This window comes from Musca autumnalis, unplaced genomic scaffold (genome assembly GCF_047663935.1).
Source record: "Musca autumnalis isolate F117 unplaced genomic scaffold, ASM4766393v1 scaffold_2, whole genome shotgun sequence".
Classification (NCBI taxonomy): Eukaryota; Metazoa; Arthropoda; class Insecta; order Diptera; family Muscidae; genus Musca; species Musca autumnalis.
This window is the reverse complement of record NW_027411755.1, coordinates 244,610,593-244,623,096: the sequence shown is the minus strand read 5'-3', so window position 1 is coordinate 244,623,096 and position 12,504 is coordinate 244,610,593. Positions and strand designations below refer to the sequence as shown.

The following is a 12,504-nucleotide window of genomic DNA, read 5'->3' as shown; positions in this document are numbered from 1 at the left end:
CCACTTTAGCAGATTCTCCTTCGACCTTCATAAAGGTATCAGTTACTTCTTTTACTGATCGTCCCATGATGTCTACGTCATCAGCATAAGCAAGTAACATGTGGCTATTGGTGTAGATTGTGTCACTTCTTTTGACGTTTGCCTCTCGTATAACCTTTCCAGCCGGATGTTGAAGAGATCAAACGAAAGGCTGTCTCCTTGTCTGAAACCTCTTTTGGTACTAAACTCTTCGGAGAGGTTCTTTCCTATTTTAACTGAGGACCTCGTGTCAGTTAAAGTCATTTTACAAATCCGGATGAGCTATGCGGGCTGCTTTATAATCGACAAAAAGGTGGTAGGTGTCGATCTGCATCTCTTGGGTATTCTCCAGGATTTGCCGCAGCGTATATATCTGGTCAATGGTGGACTTGCCAGGTCTAAAGCCGCATTGGTATGGTCCAATTATCTCGTTGGCCATAGGCTTTAATCGTTCGCACAATATCCCTGACACGATCTTGTACGCAATAGGGAGTAGACTTATGCCCCTATAGTTAGAGCATACAGTCTTATCTCCCTTCTTGTGGACTGGGCATAGGATACTCAGGTTCTAATCGTCGGGTACTCGTTCTTCCTGCCAGATGGTGCTAACTAGCTGATGAATACACCTTATCAGCGTGACGCCTCCGGTTTTGAACAGCTCAGCTGGTAAGCCATCGGCTCCTGCTGCCTTATTATTCTTCAGCCGATTTATTGCTGTCTTTACCTCATCTTGGCTGGGCGGTATACATTCAATACCATATTCCGGGATTGGGTCTGTGGTATCTTCGTGGTCTTCGCTGCTATTGGATACCAACAGTTTTGAAAAATGTTCTTTCCATATCCTGAGCACACTATCTATATCAGTGACCAAATTACCTTGCTGGTCTCTACAGCTCTCTACCACCAGTTTGATGCTTCACTCTTTGGCAGAATTTTCATTCTGGCTCCTGTACATCTCGATTTTTTCACACTCAAGCTTTTCCATCTCTCTCTTTTTCCTGCGGAAAAGACGTTTCTCCTCTCTCCGTTTCTCCCTATATCTCTCTCGTGCGCTACGGGTTGTAAAGTAGCCCTATATGCCGCATTTTTCTCTTCGGTAGCAGCACGACACTCCTGATCATACCATGGATTCCTTGGTGGAGGTTTTCGGTATCCAAGTATGGATTTTGCACCTATTTGCATGGAGTGGGCATACTTTGCCATTGCGCTGATATGTTATCGGGATGAGGATTGCTTTGATTAAGCAATTGGTCCAGTTGTGTGGAATATGCTGTGGCTATCTGTTGTGATTGCAGCCTACCGATGTCTAACTTTCGTGTTGTGTCTGTTCATACTTTGTTTGCAACGTTTAACCGAGTGCGTACCTTTGCTGCAACAAGGTACTGGTCCGAGTCTATGCTTGCTCCTCGGAACGAACGCACATCCAACACGCTCGATAAATGTCTTCCATCTATCCCAACGTGATCAATTTGATTTCTTGTTTTCTGATCTGGAGACAACCAGGTGCCCTTATGGATGTCGAGATGTTGAAATCTGGTGCTGCTAACTACCATGTTTTTTACCGCTGCGAAGTCTATCAGCCTCATACCATTGTCAGATGTTTCACTGTGGAGACTGAATTTCCCGACTGTTGGGCCAAAGATATTTTCCTTTCCAATTTTGGCATTAAAATCGCCTAGAATAATTTTAATTTCATGGACGTCACAGCCTTCGGAATTACGAAAATCGCGATGTAACGGCCTATGGGGGCTATATCGAAACTAGAAGTTATACCAAGGAATTTCAGTCGGAAAGGTTTTTACCTCCAACGTAGACGAAATGCTAAAATTCAGTCATTTCGGAGGAATATTGTGGCCACAACCTTTAAAATACCAAAATTCGGAAGGTACCGTTCTATAGGGGCTATATGAAGGCGTGGACATATACCGACAAGTTTCTGGGGAATGTTTTATACGCCCAACGAAGACTAAATACCAAATTTCAGCCATTTCGGTTGATTATTGTGGATACAACCTTCAAAATACCGAAATTCGGGGGAAGTTTTATACGCCCAACGAAGACTAAATACCATATTTCAGCCATTTCGTTGAGTTATTATGGATTCAACCTTCAAAATACAGAAAATGGGGATGTACCGTTCTATGCAGCTATATAAAGGGGTGGACATATACCGGCAAATTTAGAGGAGAAAGTTGAATATTGAGGCCACAGCCTTCAAAATACTGAAAACCGGAGGTACCCCGAAAACAACGTATATATTTAGGGGGTCTTCAGAATTTTGGAAGTATGATCTTGCCGACAAAGATATGGATTAGGATAAAATCTCAAAAGTTTTGCAGGGGAGGTACCTAAAGGAATGGACCGACATAGTCCATTTTGGAAGTGTATCTTATTTTGTTTAATATCACTGTGCAACATTTTTAAGGTGATTTTGTGCAAACAATTCGAACTGAGAATTTTTTTGAAAGTACAGACCCAAACGACAAGAAACCCTATTTGGGTCTTGTAGTGTCAGATCCACTTCGGATTTTTGGCCCCATCCAAACATGGTTAAATATTGAGTTTTTTAAGAAATTCGGGGCTATATCTCTGAAACCAATGCGAATCTTCTTCTGACCTCTGAAGCAAATTTGTAGATAAGGACAAGAATAAAATATTTGGAGAAATAATGAATTCGAAAAACTGCATTTATTGCCTCAAATTTCAAATTATATGCAAAAATTCCAAAACTTTTATACATTTCGCTCCGTATCTCCAAAACCGTTAATTTTTTCTTTTGGAAAATATTCCCTGGAATGTAATACACAACTCTTCAGAATATGTCATTGTTGTAAAATGCCTCTATGCCGTTGTTTTCAGTACATTTTTAATAAAAATGTCAATAAAGTAGTGAAATCCGAAATGCGAGAATAAACTGTTGGTGTGAACTGTGTTTGAAGTACGTGTTGTAAAAGATATGATGCAAAATACCGCTGAAACAACATGAAGTGAGCATTTTAGCTCAGAATGTTCTGAAGAATTGTTGATAACTTTATTTGGAAGATTTTTGCAGAAGGTTACTTGGTTCAACTCCCAACATTTTAGCCGATACTGACCAGAATTTCAGCAATTACGTAAAATTTTCTTTATTTTATAGATTTTGATGCCCTAGATGTAGTTTTTCTTATGTGGTTTTTCCAAAAGATAAGTTCTACTAGTTTAGGGCTACAATATTGCTAAAGACAACAAGGCCAAATTCCTATTCGTTTCTGAGATAAAGGCCTGATAAATGCAAAAAAGTGTAGATTAGCCCGGTTTAGATGAGGCCATAAAATCCGAACTGGATCTGACAGGACAAACCCCTGCTAGGGTTTTTGTACTATAAATATGTACTTTCAAAAAATGCATATTAAAAGTTGTTTGCATTTTCAGTGTTGCATAGTGTTCTAAAGAAACCTCATACGGAGGTCTTCTATTCTATAGAAACCTCCTACGGAGGTCTTCTATTCTATAGAAACCTCCTACGGAGGTCTTCTATTCTATAGAAACCTCCTACGGAGGTCTTCTATTCTATAGAAACCTCCTACGGAGGTCTTCTATTCTATAGAAACCTCCTACGGAGGTCTTCTATTCTATAGAAACCTCCTACGGAGGTCTTCTATTCTATAGAAACCTCCTACGGAGGTCTTCTATTCTATAGAAACCTCCTACGGAGGTCTTCTATTCTATAGAAACCTCCTACGGAGGTCTTCTATTCTATAGAAACCTCCTACGGAGGTCTTCTATTCTATAGAAACCTCCTACGGAGGTCTTCTATTCTATAGAAACCTCCTACGGAGGTCTTCTATTCTATAGAAACCTCCTACGGAGGTCTTCTATTCTATAGAAACCTCCTACGGAGGTCTTCTATTCTATAGAAACCTCCTACGGAGGTCTTCTATTCTATAGAAACCTCCTACGGAGGTCTTCTATTCTATAGAAACCTCCTACGGAGGTCTTCTATTCTATAGAAACCTCCTACGGAGGTCTTCTATTCTATAGAAACCTCCTACGGAGGTCTTCTATTCTATAGAAACCTCCTACGGAGGTCTTCTATTCTATAGAAACCTCCTACGGAGGTCTTCTATTCTATAGAAACCTCCTACGGAGGTCTTCTATTCTATAGAAACCTCCTACGGAGGTCTTCTATTCTATAGAAACCTCCTACGGAGGTCTTCTATTCTATAGAAACCTCCTACGGAGGTCTTCTATTCTATAGAAACCTCCTACGGAGGTCTTCTATTCTATAGAAACCTCCTACGGAGGTATTCTATTCTATAGAAACCTCCTACGGAGGTCTTCTATTCTATAGAAACCTCCTACGGAGGTATTCTATTCTATAGAAACCTCCTACGGAGGTCTTCTATTCTATAGAAACCTCCTGCGGAGGTCTTCTATTCTATAGAAACCTCCTACGGAGGTCTTCTATTCTATAGAAACCTCCTACGGAGGTCTTCTATTCTATAGAAACCTCCTACGGAGGTCTTCTATTCTATAGAAACCTCCTACGGAGGTCTTCTATTCTATAGAAACCTCCTACGGAGGTCTTCTATTCTATAGAAACCTCCTACGGAGGTCTTCTATTCTATAGAAACCTCCTACGGAGGTCTTCTATTCTATAGAAACCTCCTACGGAGGTCTTCTATTCTATAGAAACCTCCTACGGAGGTCTTCTATTCTATAGAAACCTCCTACGGAGGTCTTCTATTCTATAGAAACCTCCTACGGAGGTCTTCTATTCTATAGAAACCTCCTACGGAGGTCTTCTATTCTATAGAAACCTCCTACGGAGGTCTTCTATTCTATAGAAACCTCCTACGGAGGTCTTCTATTCTATAGAAACCTCCTACGGAGGTCTTCTATTCTATAGAAACCTCCTACGGAGGTCTTCTATTCTATAGAAACCTCCTACGGAGGTCTTCTATTCTATAGAAACCTCCTACGGAGGTCTTCTATTCTATAGAAACCTCCTACGGAGGTCTTCTATTCTATAGGAACCTCCTACGGAGGTCTTCTATTCTATAGAAACCTCCTACGGAGGTCTTCTATTCTATAGAAACCTCCTACGGAGGTCTTCTATTCTATAGAAACCTCCTGCGGAGGTCTTCTATTCTATAGAAACCTCCTACGGAGGTCTTCTATTCTATAGAAACCTCCTGCGGAGGTCTTCTATTCTATAGAAACCTCCTACTATAGAAACCTCCTACGGAGGTCTTCTATACTATAGAAACCTCCTACTGAGGTCTTCTATTCTGGATTCTATTGAGGTGGACTGTGTTGATTTCATCTGTCAAGGGAGTATTTAGGTCCAATGTTGAAGATACTTAATCCATAAATGTCCAATAAATTAAGCTGGAAACTTCCAAGGACGTCTTTTGTCACCTACAAACATGTTATATTAATTGGGTCCACCTCTCCTGTATTTCTATTACACAGTCGTGGCAAAACGGATAGCGTAGTTCCCCTTCCTTCTTTACAATTATAATCGCTGTTATTCGAAAATAAAAAAAAATAAAAAACATTTCATTACTTACCTGTAATAATTTAAGACTTGTGCAAAAACACCCGGATGCCGATCGAAAAAATACTCATTCAGTAGTGGATCATAATTGGCCAGGGCTTCAGTCAGCTTGGACAACCTTGTGGCCGGTATCTTTTTCAAGGTTGCCTTGTATGTTTCATGTCGGATGCCGCCTACATTTAGTACCACCCTATTCTCCGAGTCCATATTTATTAGATTCATAGCTGTGTGAGAGCGTGAATAATAGGAATTTTTTTTGGGTATATAAGTCATGGTGGTGAATGATGATGGTGGATTTTTGGAATCTTGAAAGAGGGAAAGAAAAACCGAAGGGATATAAGTGAAAACATTCGATACTAACCTTTTGTGTTTTTGTTTGTTTGCTTTTGGTGCTGCGGTTTTGGGTTAACTATGCCAAAGCTAGAGCGTTAATTAGAAGAAGGAGGAGAATAATATTATGACAAGGATGATGATGCGAAAGCTGATGATGATTAATTAATATGTTGCTTATGATGTTGATACTGCTGTTGTTTTTGTTGTTACTGGCAAAATGACTGCCCAAGATGATGGCTTGATGGCTCTACAAGTGATGTGAGGAGTATTCTTTTGTTGTGTATGTTTTTCTATTCGAATGTTCTCTACAGGATGATCTTTTGAGTATTTTCAATTGTTGTTGTTGTTGTGAATCGTGATGAGCATTAGTAAAGCATTTAAAGGTTTGCTGCTTGAATGCTGGCGCCCCCTGGGCCTGCTATACTGGCTACGACGACCACTACCAAATCTTGTTGCGGAATATCAAATCGCTTTGCTTTTCAAATTTTCGAAATCAAATCGTTGATCAAATCACTTAAATGCAACTTGGAACGCATGGGAAAAATGGATATTAGCTAATTAGGCAAGCCATTGTTGTTGCTGCGGCAGCATTGTTGAAGCCTTAACATTTAGCATTGGTTGAGGCATACCAGGCGGCGTATGAGTGATGAGCTTCTTGGCAAGATATTTTTATCTATTTCCTCTTTGTCTGTTTGTTTTGTTATTTGCTTTGCCTTTGTGTTGAATTTTGTTGTCGTTTCTGTTTTTTAGAGGAGGCGGGGACTGGGCTGAAAATAAAAGCGAAAAGGCATAGAAATGAATGAGTGCCGTTGTTTGTTGTTGTTGTTGCTCTAAATGTTATGGAATTTCGCTTATTGTTATTTGTTGCTGCTTCAGCACGTGTTCTCTCACACATTCTCCCCCATTACGGGGTTGTTGAACCAAAACCAAAAAGGAATTCAAGCGTTTAGCAAACAAGTATCAAACGCTAAAACAAAATCACTGAAATCAAAACCAACAACAAAGTCTATGACTAAAAATATATGCCAACGAAACACACAAACAGCAAACAGAGAGGAAAGGAGAACGGAAAAACAAGGGCAAGGAACATGAAAAAAGAAAAAGTATTAATCGCTATTGCCGCCGACTTGTTTGGTTGCCTCTTACACACAACACAAAAGCAGGCATACACACACGCACACACTCGAAACCGCACAGTAGGCATAATAAAAGGAAAGCCACTTTGAATTTTGTTGTCTTTTTCCGCTTTTCCCATTCACTCTCTACAACGGCATACAAACAATCACACACACACAATTGCACTCTCTCGTGAATATACTCTATACTAAATTCATGCATACACACGTACATACTTATAAACTAGCACAACTGACACACTGTTGATAGATTTTCATCCCGATAACTCGCGCGTATTTTGTCTGAGCCTTTTCTTTAAGTGGGCATGCGCATTTTGCCATTGAATTACCATAAGGACACTCAAGTAACTGCTGGTTACGAGGATTCACTGTGAAAATATTTTCTTCTCAGCACCACAATAGATTTTTCATTAAAACAGGTTGTTGTAGTAGATCTTTTTTCAACAAAAGAATTAAATTCGTTGGGATATAGGGGGGGGGACCTTTTTATACCCTGAAACTTATGAAACACACAAATATTTGAAAACATGTCAAATCCAGTTTCATAGCTTGTTAACAAAGTTATATGACTTGTTGAATGAAAACAATTTTGAGAAAAAGTTTTCAATTTAAAAATGAACAATCGTTTCGTGGTTCAAATTTAAATTAAAAGAAAAAACAAGTAAGAAAGTATCAGTCAGCTGTGCTGACGGAGATATACCCTCAGCCACAAAGAAAGAAATTTTCGAAAAAGTTTTAGAGTTATCTTGCGCAATTGCGATTTTAGTATGTGGAGGGACGGACTCCGGAAAAAGATTGTACCGTTGTAAATGAGGCCGGTCGAACAACCTACTGAAAAAAGAATCAATCAAGAAGGAGTAGACCGATATAGCCCACATTCCAACCTGATACATGCGTGGATGAAATGATATGATGTGGAAAGTCTGTACGATTCTGAAACTCCCTGCGAGAACGATCTTGCGGATTTGTCATTTTGGTTGGTGCCGTCAGGGTTTCTTGTAACTTTTAGGCCAATATATCAGGAAGTATGGACTTGCGCAAGAAAAAAATTGTACCGTCATAAAGGGAGTCGCAAGGACATCCTGCTAAAAAAAATCAAGACGATCGGACAAAAGTTCTTAAACTTCATTTTATTCCAATTTTGTGTAGGTGGTATCCGAAGAAGTGGACCGATATAATCCATATTCCATCCTGATACATGACTGGATGAAATAATACGATGTGCATAGTCTGCAACAATCAGAAACTTTATGCGAGAATTATCTTGCGGATTTGCCATTTTGGTTGGTGTCGTCAGGGTTTCATGCAGCTTTTAGGTCAATATCTCAGGAAGTATGGACTTGCGCAGGAAAAAAAATGTACCGTCGTAAAGAGAGCCGCATGTACAACATAATGAAAGAAATTTCAAAACGATCCGAGAGGTGCTATTAAACTTCATTTTATCCGAATTTTGTGTTCGGAAATGTTCGGAAAATTTGTGCGCACGATAACTCTTGAAGGAATTAATCAAATCGATTAATTCCTTCTAGAGTTATCGTCCATACATTGCACATCGTGAAATTTCTACCAGACTTAGATGTTCCAATATGGACTCAATCGGTCCAATCCTTCGGGTACCTCCCACACAAACTTTCGGAAAAGTTCAGTTTTGGACCTGCTCTCGAATCGCTTTGATTTTTGTTGTATCAACCTGTATTCGCCGCCCCTCTTGCGACGGTATACGTTTCATCGGGAGCAAGTCCATACTTCCTGAGAAAATAGCCTGAAAGGTACAAAAACCCCTACGACACCGTGTGTAGTGGTTGCAGCGCAAAATGTCGCCTTCGTAATATTTGATGCAACCTTAGTTTAGGTTCGAAGATAAGCCATATCGGTTCACTCCTTCAGGTACGTCCCCCACAAAAGTTCAAAAATTTTGGATAAATTCACTATGTAGTGGCTGGAGAGCTCGAACCGAATACTGCGTTCGTTCACACTTTGGATATTGTAATATTTCTTCGAAAATTAGATGAAATTCGAAGGTGGTGCTTATAGGTTCACTCCTTCCGAGAACCCCCTCCCTCACAAAAGTTCGCTAAAATGGTACGCGCGATTTCTCATGGACATAGCAACCGATTTGGTCCAAACTTTGCATATCTAAATATTGTCGAAACTTAGTTTATGTTCAAATTTGGGCCATATCTGTCCAATCCTTGTGGTACCATTCACACAAATGTTCAACATTTTTGTGTGGTTAAGGGTCTGTTCGAGGATCCTTTGGACCGAAGGTTTTCCTAGCGGCAATGTTTACAGCAATATTATTATTATTATTCGTAGGCTAGTGTGATAAAACAAGTAAAAAAGTGTCAGTCGGCTTTGCCGACAGATATATACCTTCAGCCAATATGAAGCGAAACTTTCACCTCCGGACAGATCGAATGTATTGAAGGTCTCTTCAGAATTTTGTGGCCCTTTTTAGACATTTGAACTTGCCGACAAAAACGTGGATTAGGAATTAACTGCACTAATACACAAATGTTGATCTTTTGAAGGGCAGGTACCCTTAGGGGATATTGGCCATTTTCGAAGTTAAACTAAATTTTGATAAAATATTAGGAGATCCAAAGTTTGGACCAGATGCCCCATTCAAGTGATATCGGCCTAGCATTTTAGTAAAATTTTTAAATATTGGTGGAAGTACCGAAAGTTGTGGACCGGTATTGCCCATGAAACTAAGTTTGGATATAATATGACGAAGACCAAATGTTGGGCCAAATCGGTTGAACAGTTCGAGAGTTATCGTGCTCTCCGACCGTCAGATATGGTGGCATAGGGGGTTTTTACACCTTTCGGGCTGTTTTCCCAAGAAATATGGACTTACTTTTGCCGTCGTAATGTAGGTAGCGAATGCAAATCGCTTCAACAAAAATCAAAGTGATTCGAGAGCAGGTCTTAAAGTGAACTTATCCGAAATTTTGTGTGAGAGGTACAAGAAGGAGTAGACAAATAAAGTCCATATTCGGACCTGATCTATATCTGGTAGATACATTAGGATGCGCAAAGTATAGATTACGAAGGCCGAATCGACAGATCCGTTCGAGAGTTATCTTGCGCTCCAACTACTACACAAGGTGTCATAGGGGCTTGTTGCACCTTTCCGGTCATTTTCTTAGGAAGTATGGACTTGACCCCGATGAAACTTGTACAGTCGCATGGGGGGAAGTGAATACAAGTTGTTGCAACAAAAATCAAAGCGATTCGAGAGCAGGTCCTAAACTGAACTTATCTGAAATTTTGTGTGGGAGGTAACCGAAGGAGTGGGCCGATTGAGTCCATATTGGAACCTCATCTAAGTCTGGTAGAAATTTCACGATGTGCAAAGTATGGACCAAGTCGGTTACTCCCTTCAAGAGTTATCATGCCCACAAAATTTCCGAACATTTTGGTACTTTTGTGGGGGAGGTACCGGAAGGAGTGGACCGATATAGCTCATCTTCGAATATAAACTAAGTTTGGACAAACTATTACGAAAGCCAAAATTTGAACCGAATCGGTCCATCCATTCGAGAGTTATCGTGAGCACCAGCCAGACAGACGGACGGACATGGCTTAATCAACTTCAAATTGTCTGAAACACATTTCGTCCAAACATACTTGGGGTCTAAAACCATTATTTCGATGAGGCACATTTTGCCCGTATTAAGGTGTATATACCCTAGCCTAAAGGCTGAGAGTATAAAAAGTATTTCAATCCACACAGGCTGAGGATATATATATGTTGGCAAAGCCGACTGATACTTTTTTACTTATTTCATGGGCAAGTTCATACTTCTTGAGAAAACAGACCGAAATGTGTAAAAACCCCTGTGGCACCATATGTAGTGGCTGGAGAGCACAATAACTCTCGAACTGATCAACCGATTTGGTCCAAAATTTGGCCTTCGTTATATTTTGTCCACACTTAGTTTCACTTCAAAGTTGGGTAATACCGGTCCACAATTCCAGGTAATTTTGGCTTTAGCCTCATTATAACACCGAAATGCCTGAAATTTGGTATTTAGTCTTCGTTGGGGGTATAACACTTTCCACCTGAAATTTGTAGGTGTAGGTTCAAGTTTTCATATGGACCCCATAGAACTGTACCTCCCGATTTTTCAAGGTTGTGTGCTATATTGAGCACCGAAATGACTGATATATAGTAGTAAGTCTTTGTTGGGGGTATTACAATGGCTGAAATTTTGTCTTTAGTGTTCATTGGGGATATAAAACGTTCCACCTGAAATTGCTCGATATAGGTCCTCGTCTTCATATATCCCCCATAGAACGGTACACTCCGATTTTCCGTGTATTGAAAGTTTTAGCCACATTATTCAGCCGGAATAACTGAAATTTAGTCTCCGCTAAAGGTACAAAACATTTATACAGACAGGTACAAAACATGCCTTGCAAAAAATCAGACAGTATAGGTCCACGTTTTTGTATAGCCCCTATATAAGCGTAGCCACTATTTAAGTTTTTTTTGAAGATTTTAGTTTTTCTAGCGAAATGGTCGTTAATGGGATTTTTGTGTTGCTAGGATATATTTTTATATATTATTTTCGTTTCTTTATTAGTTTTTAACCTTTTTTAATAGATTGGAACATATGAGAAGTTCAAAAGCACGCATATTTTGATGCAAAATATGAAAAAAAAAATCATAATTTTAACTTGACCTTGCATTCGTCTGCAACTACTAGACTAGATTTCGAACAAAAAAATTATCCCTATCCAATTAAATTGAATCACTGTGCTGCGGTAAAAATTATGAGATTCGAAATTTGGAAAAGAATACAACAAATAAAGAAGATTGGAAACCAATTCTTAGTTCAGAACATTGAACTTTTAAGGAATATGATATGATGATATGGGAGTCATTAATTCTGATAACTAACACAAGAATTAACTTGCTTTCGTTTTGAGTCATTCCTTTCTATAGTTATCTTGCCAGCAGCCATTTTAGTTGGTTGATCCTCGAACATACCTTAAACTGCACTTAAGCGAACATTTTTAACTTTTGTGATGATGTTACCTGAAGATGTTGTTCGATATATACAATCGTGGAACTTGAAGTATGTGTGGAAAAAAATTTAAGATGTGCCAAATTTCGGCTAAATAATATTAGTCGGTGCCGAAAGGGTATTTTGGTAATTTGGGTAATTATCTCAGGGAGTATTCATTTGCCAATGAAAAAAATTTTACCGTCGTAATACGGGACGGGGTCTAAGGCATAGTTGAATACTGAATACTACGGGGTCTAAGGCATAGTTTATTTTTCAAGCTTCTACATGAGACTCCCAGAACCTATTATTTAGTTATAACACTAACTCCCATTATTATAAGCCTTCTTTTGTTATAGTTTGGATTTTACGTACAGATTTTTAGCGTTCCTTTAAATATCTCCAAATTTGTTTATTTTGCGTTTTCAAATCCGCCCAATAGTAAAGGAAAACATATAATAAT

The 12,504-nt window shown here is 39.3% G+C and overlaps 1 protein-coding gene across 21 annotated transcripts in view; it reads right to left on the bottom strand.

The window, feature by feature from the left end:
• The window catches only part of Shaw (potassium voltage-gated channel shaker cognate w), a 78,332-nt gene that overhangs the window by 31,009 nt on the left and 34,819 nt on the right, over positions 1 to 12,504 (bottom strand). For 15 of the 21 annotated variants that reach the window (XR_012410624.1, XR_012410626.1, XR_012410629.1 and 12 more), the window contains exons 2-3: positions 5,919 to 6,657; positions 5,571 to 5,781 (exon numbers count right to left, since the gene is read on the bottom strand). Coding sequence is in view for 14 of the 21 variants with exons in the window: in XM_073971245.1 (XP_073827346.1) it covers positions 5,571 to 5,779 (209 nt within the window). In the remaining 7 variants the exon portion in view is untranslated. Of the gene's footprint in view, positions 1 to 5,570; positions 5,863 to 5,918; positions 6,658 to 12,504 lie in introns of those variants that run through there. The other 6 variants (XM_073971251.1, XM_073971259.1, XM_073971255.1 and 3 more) reach the window with 3 other exon arrangements.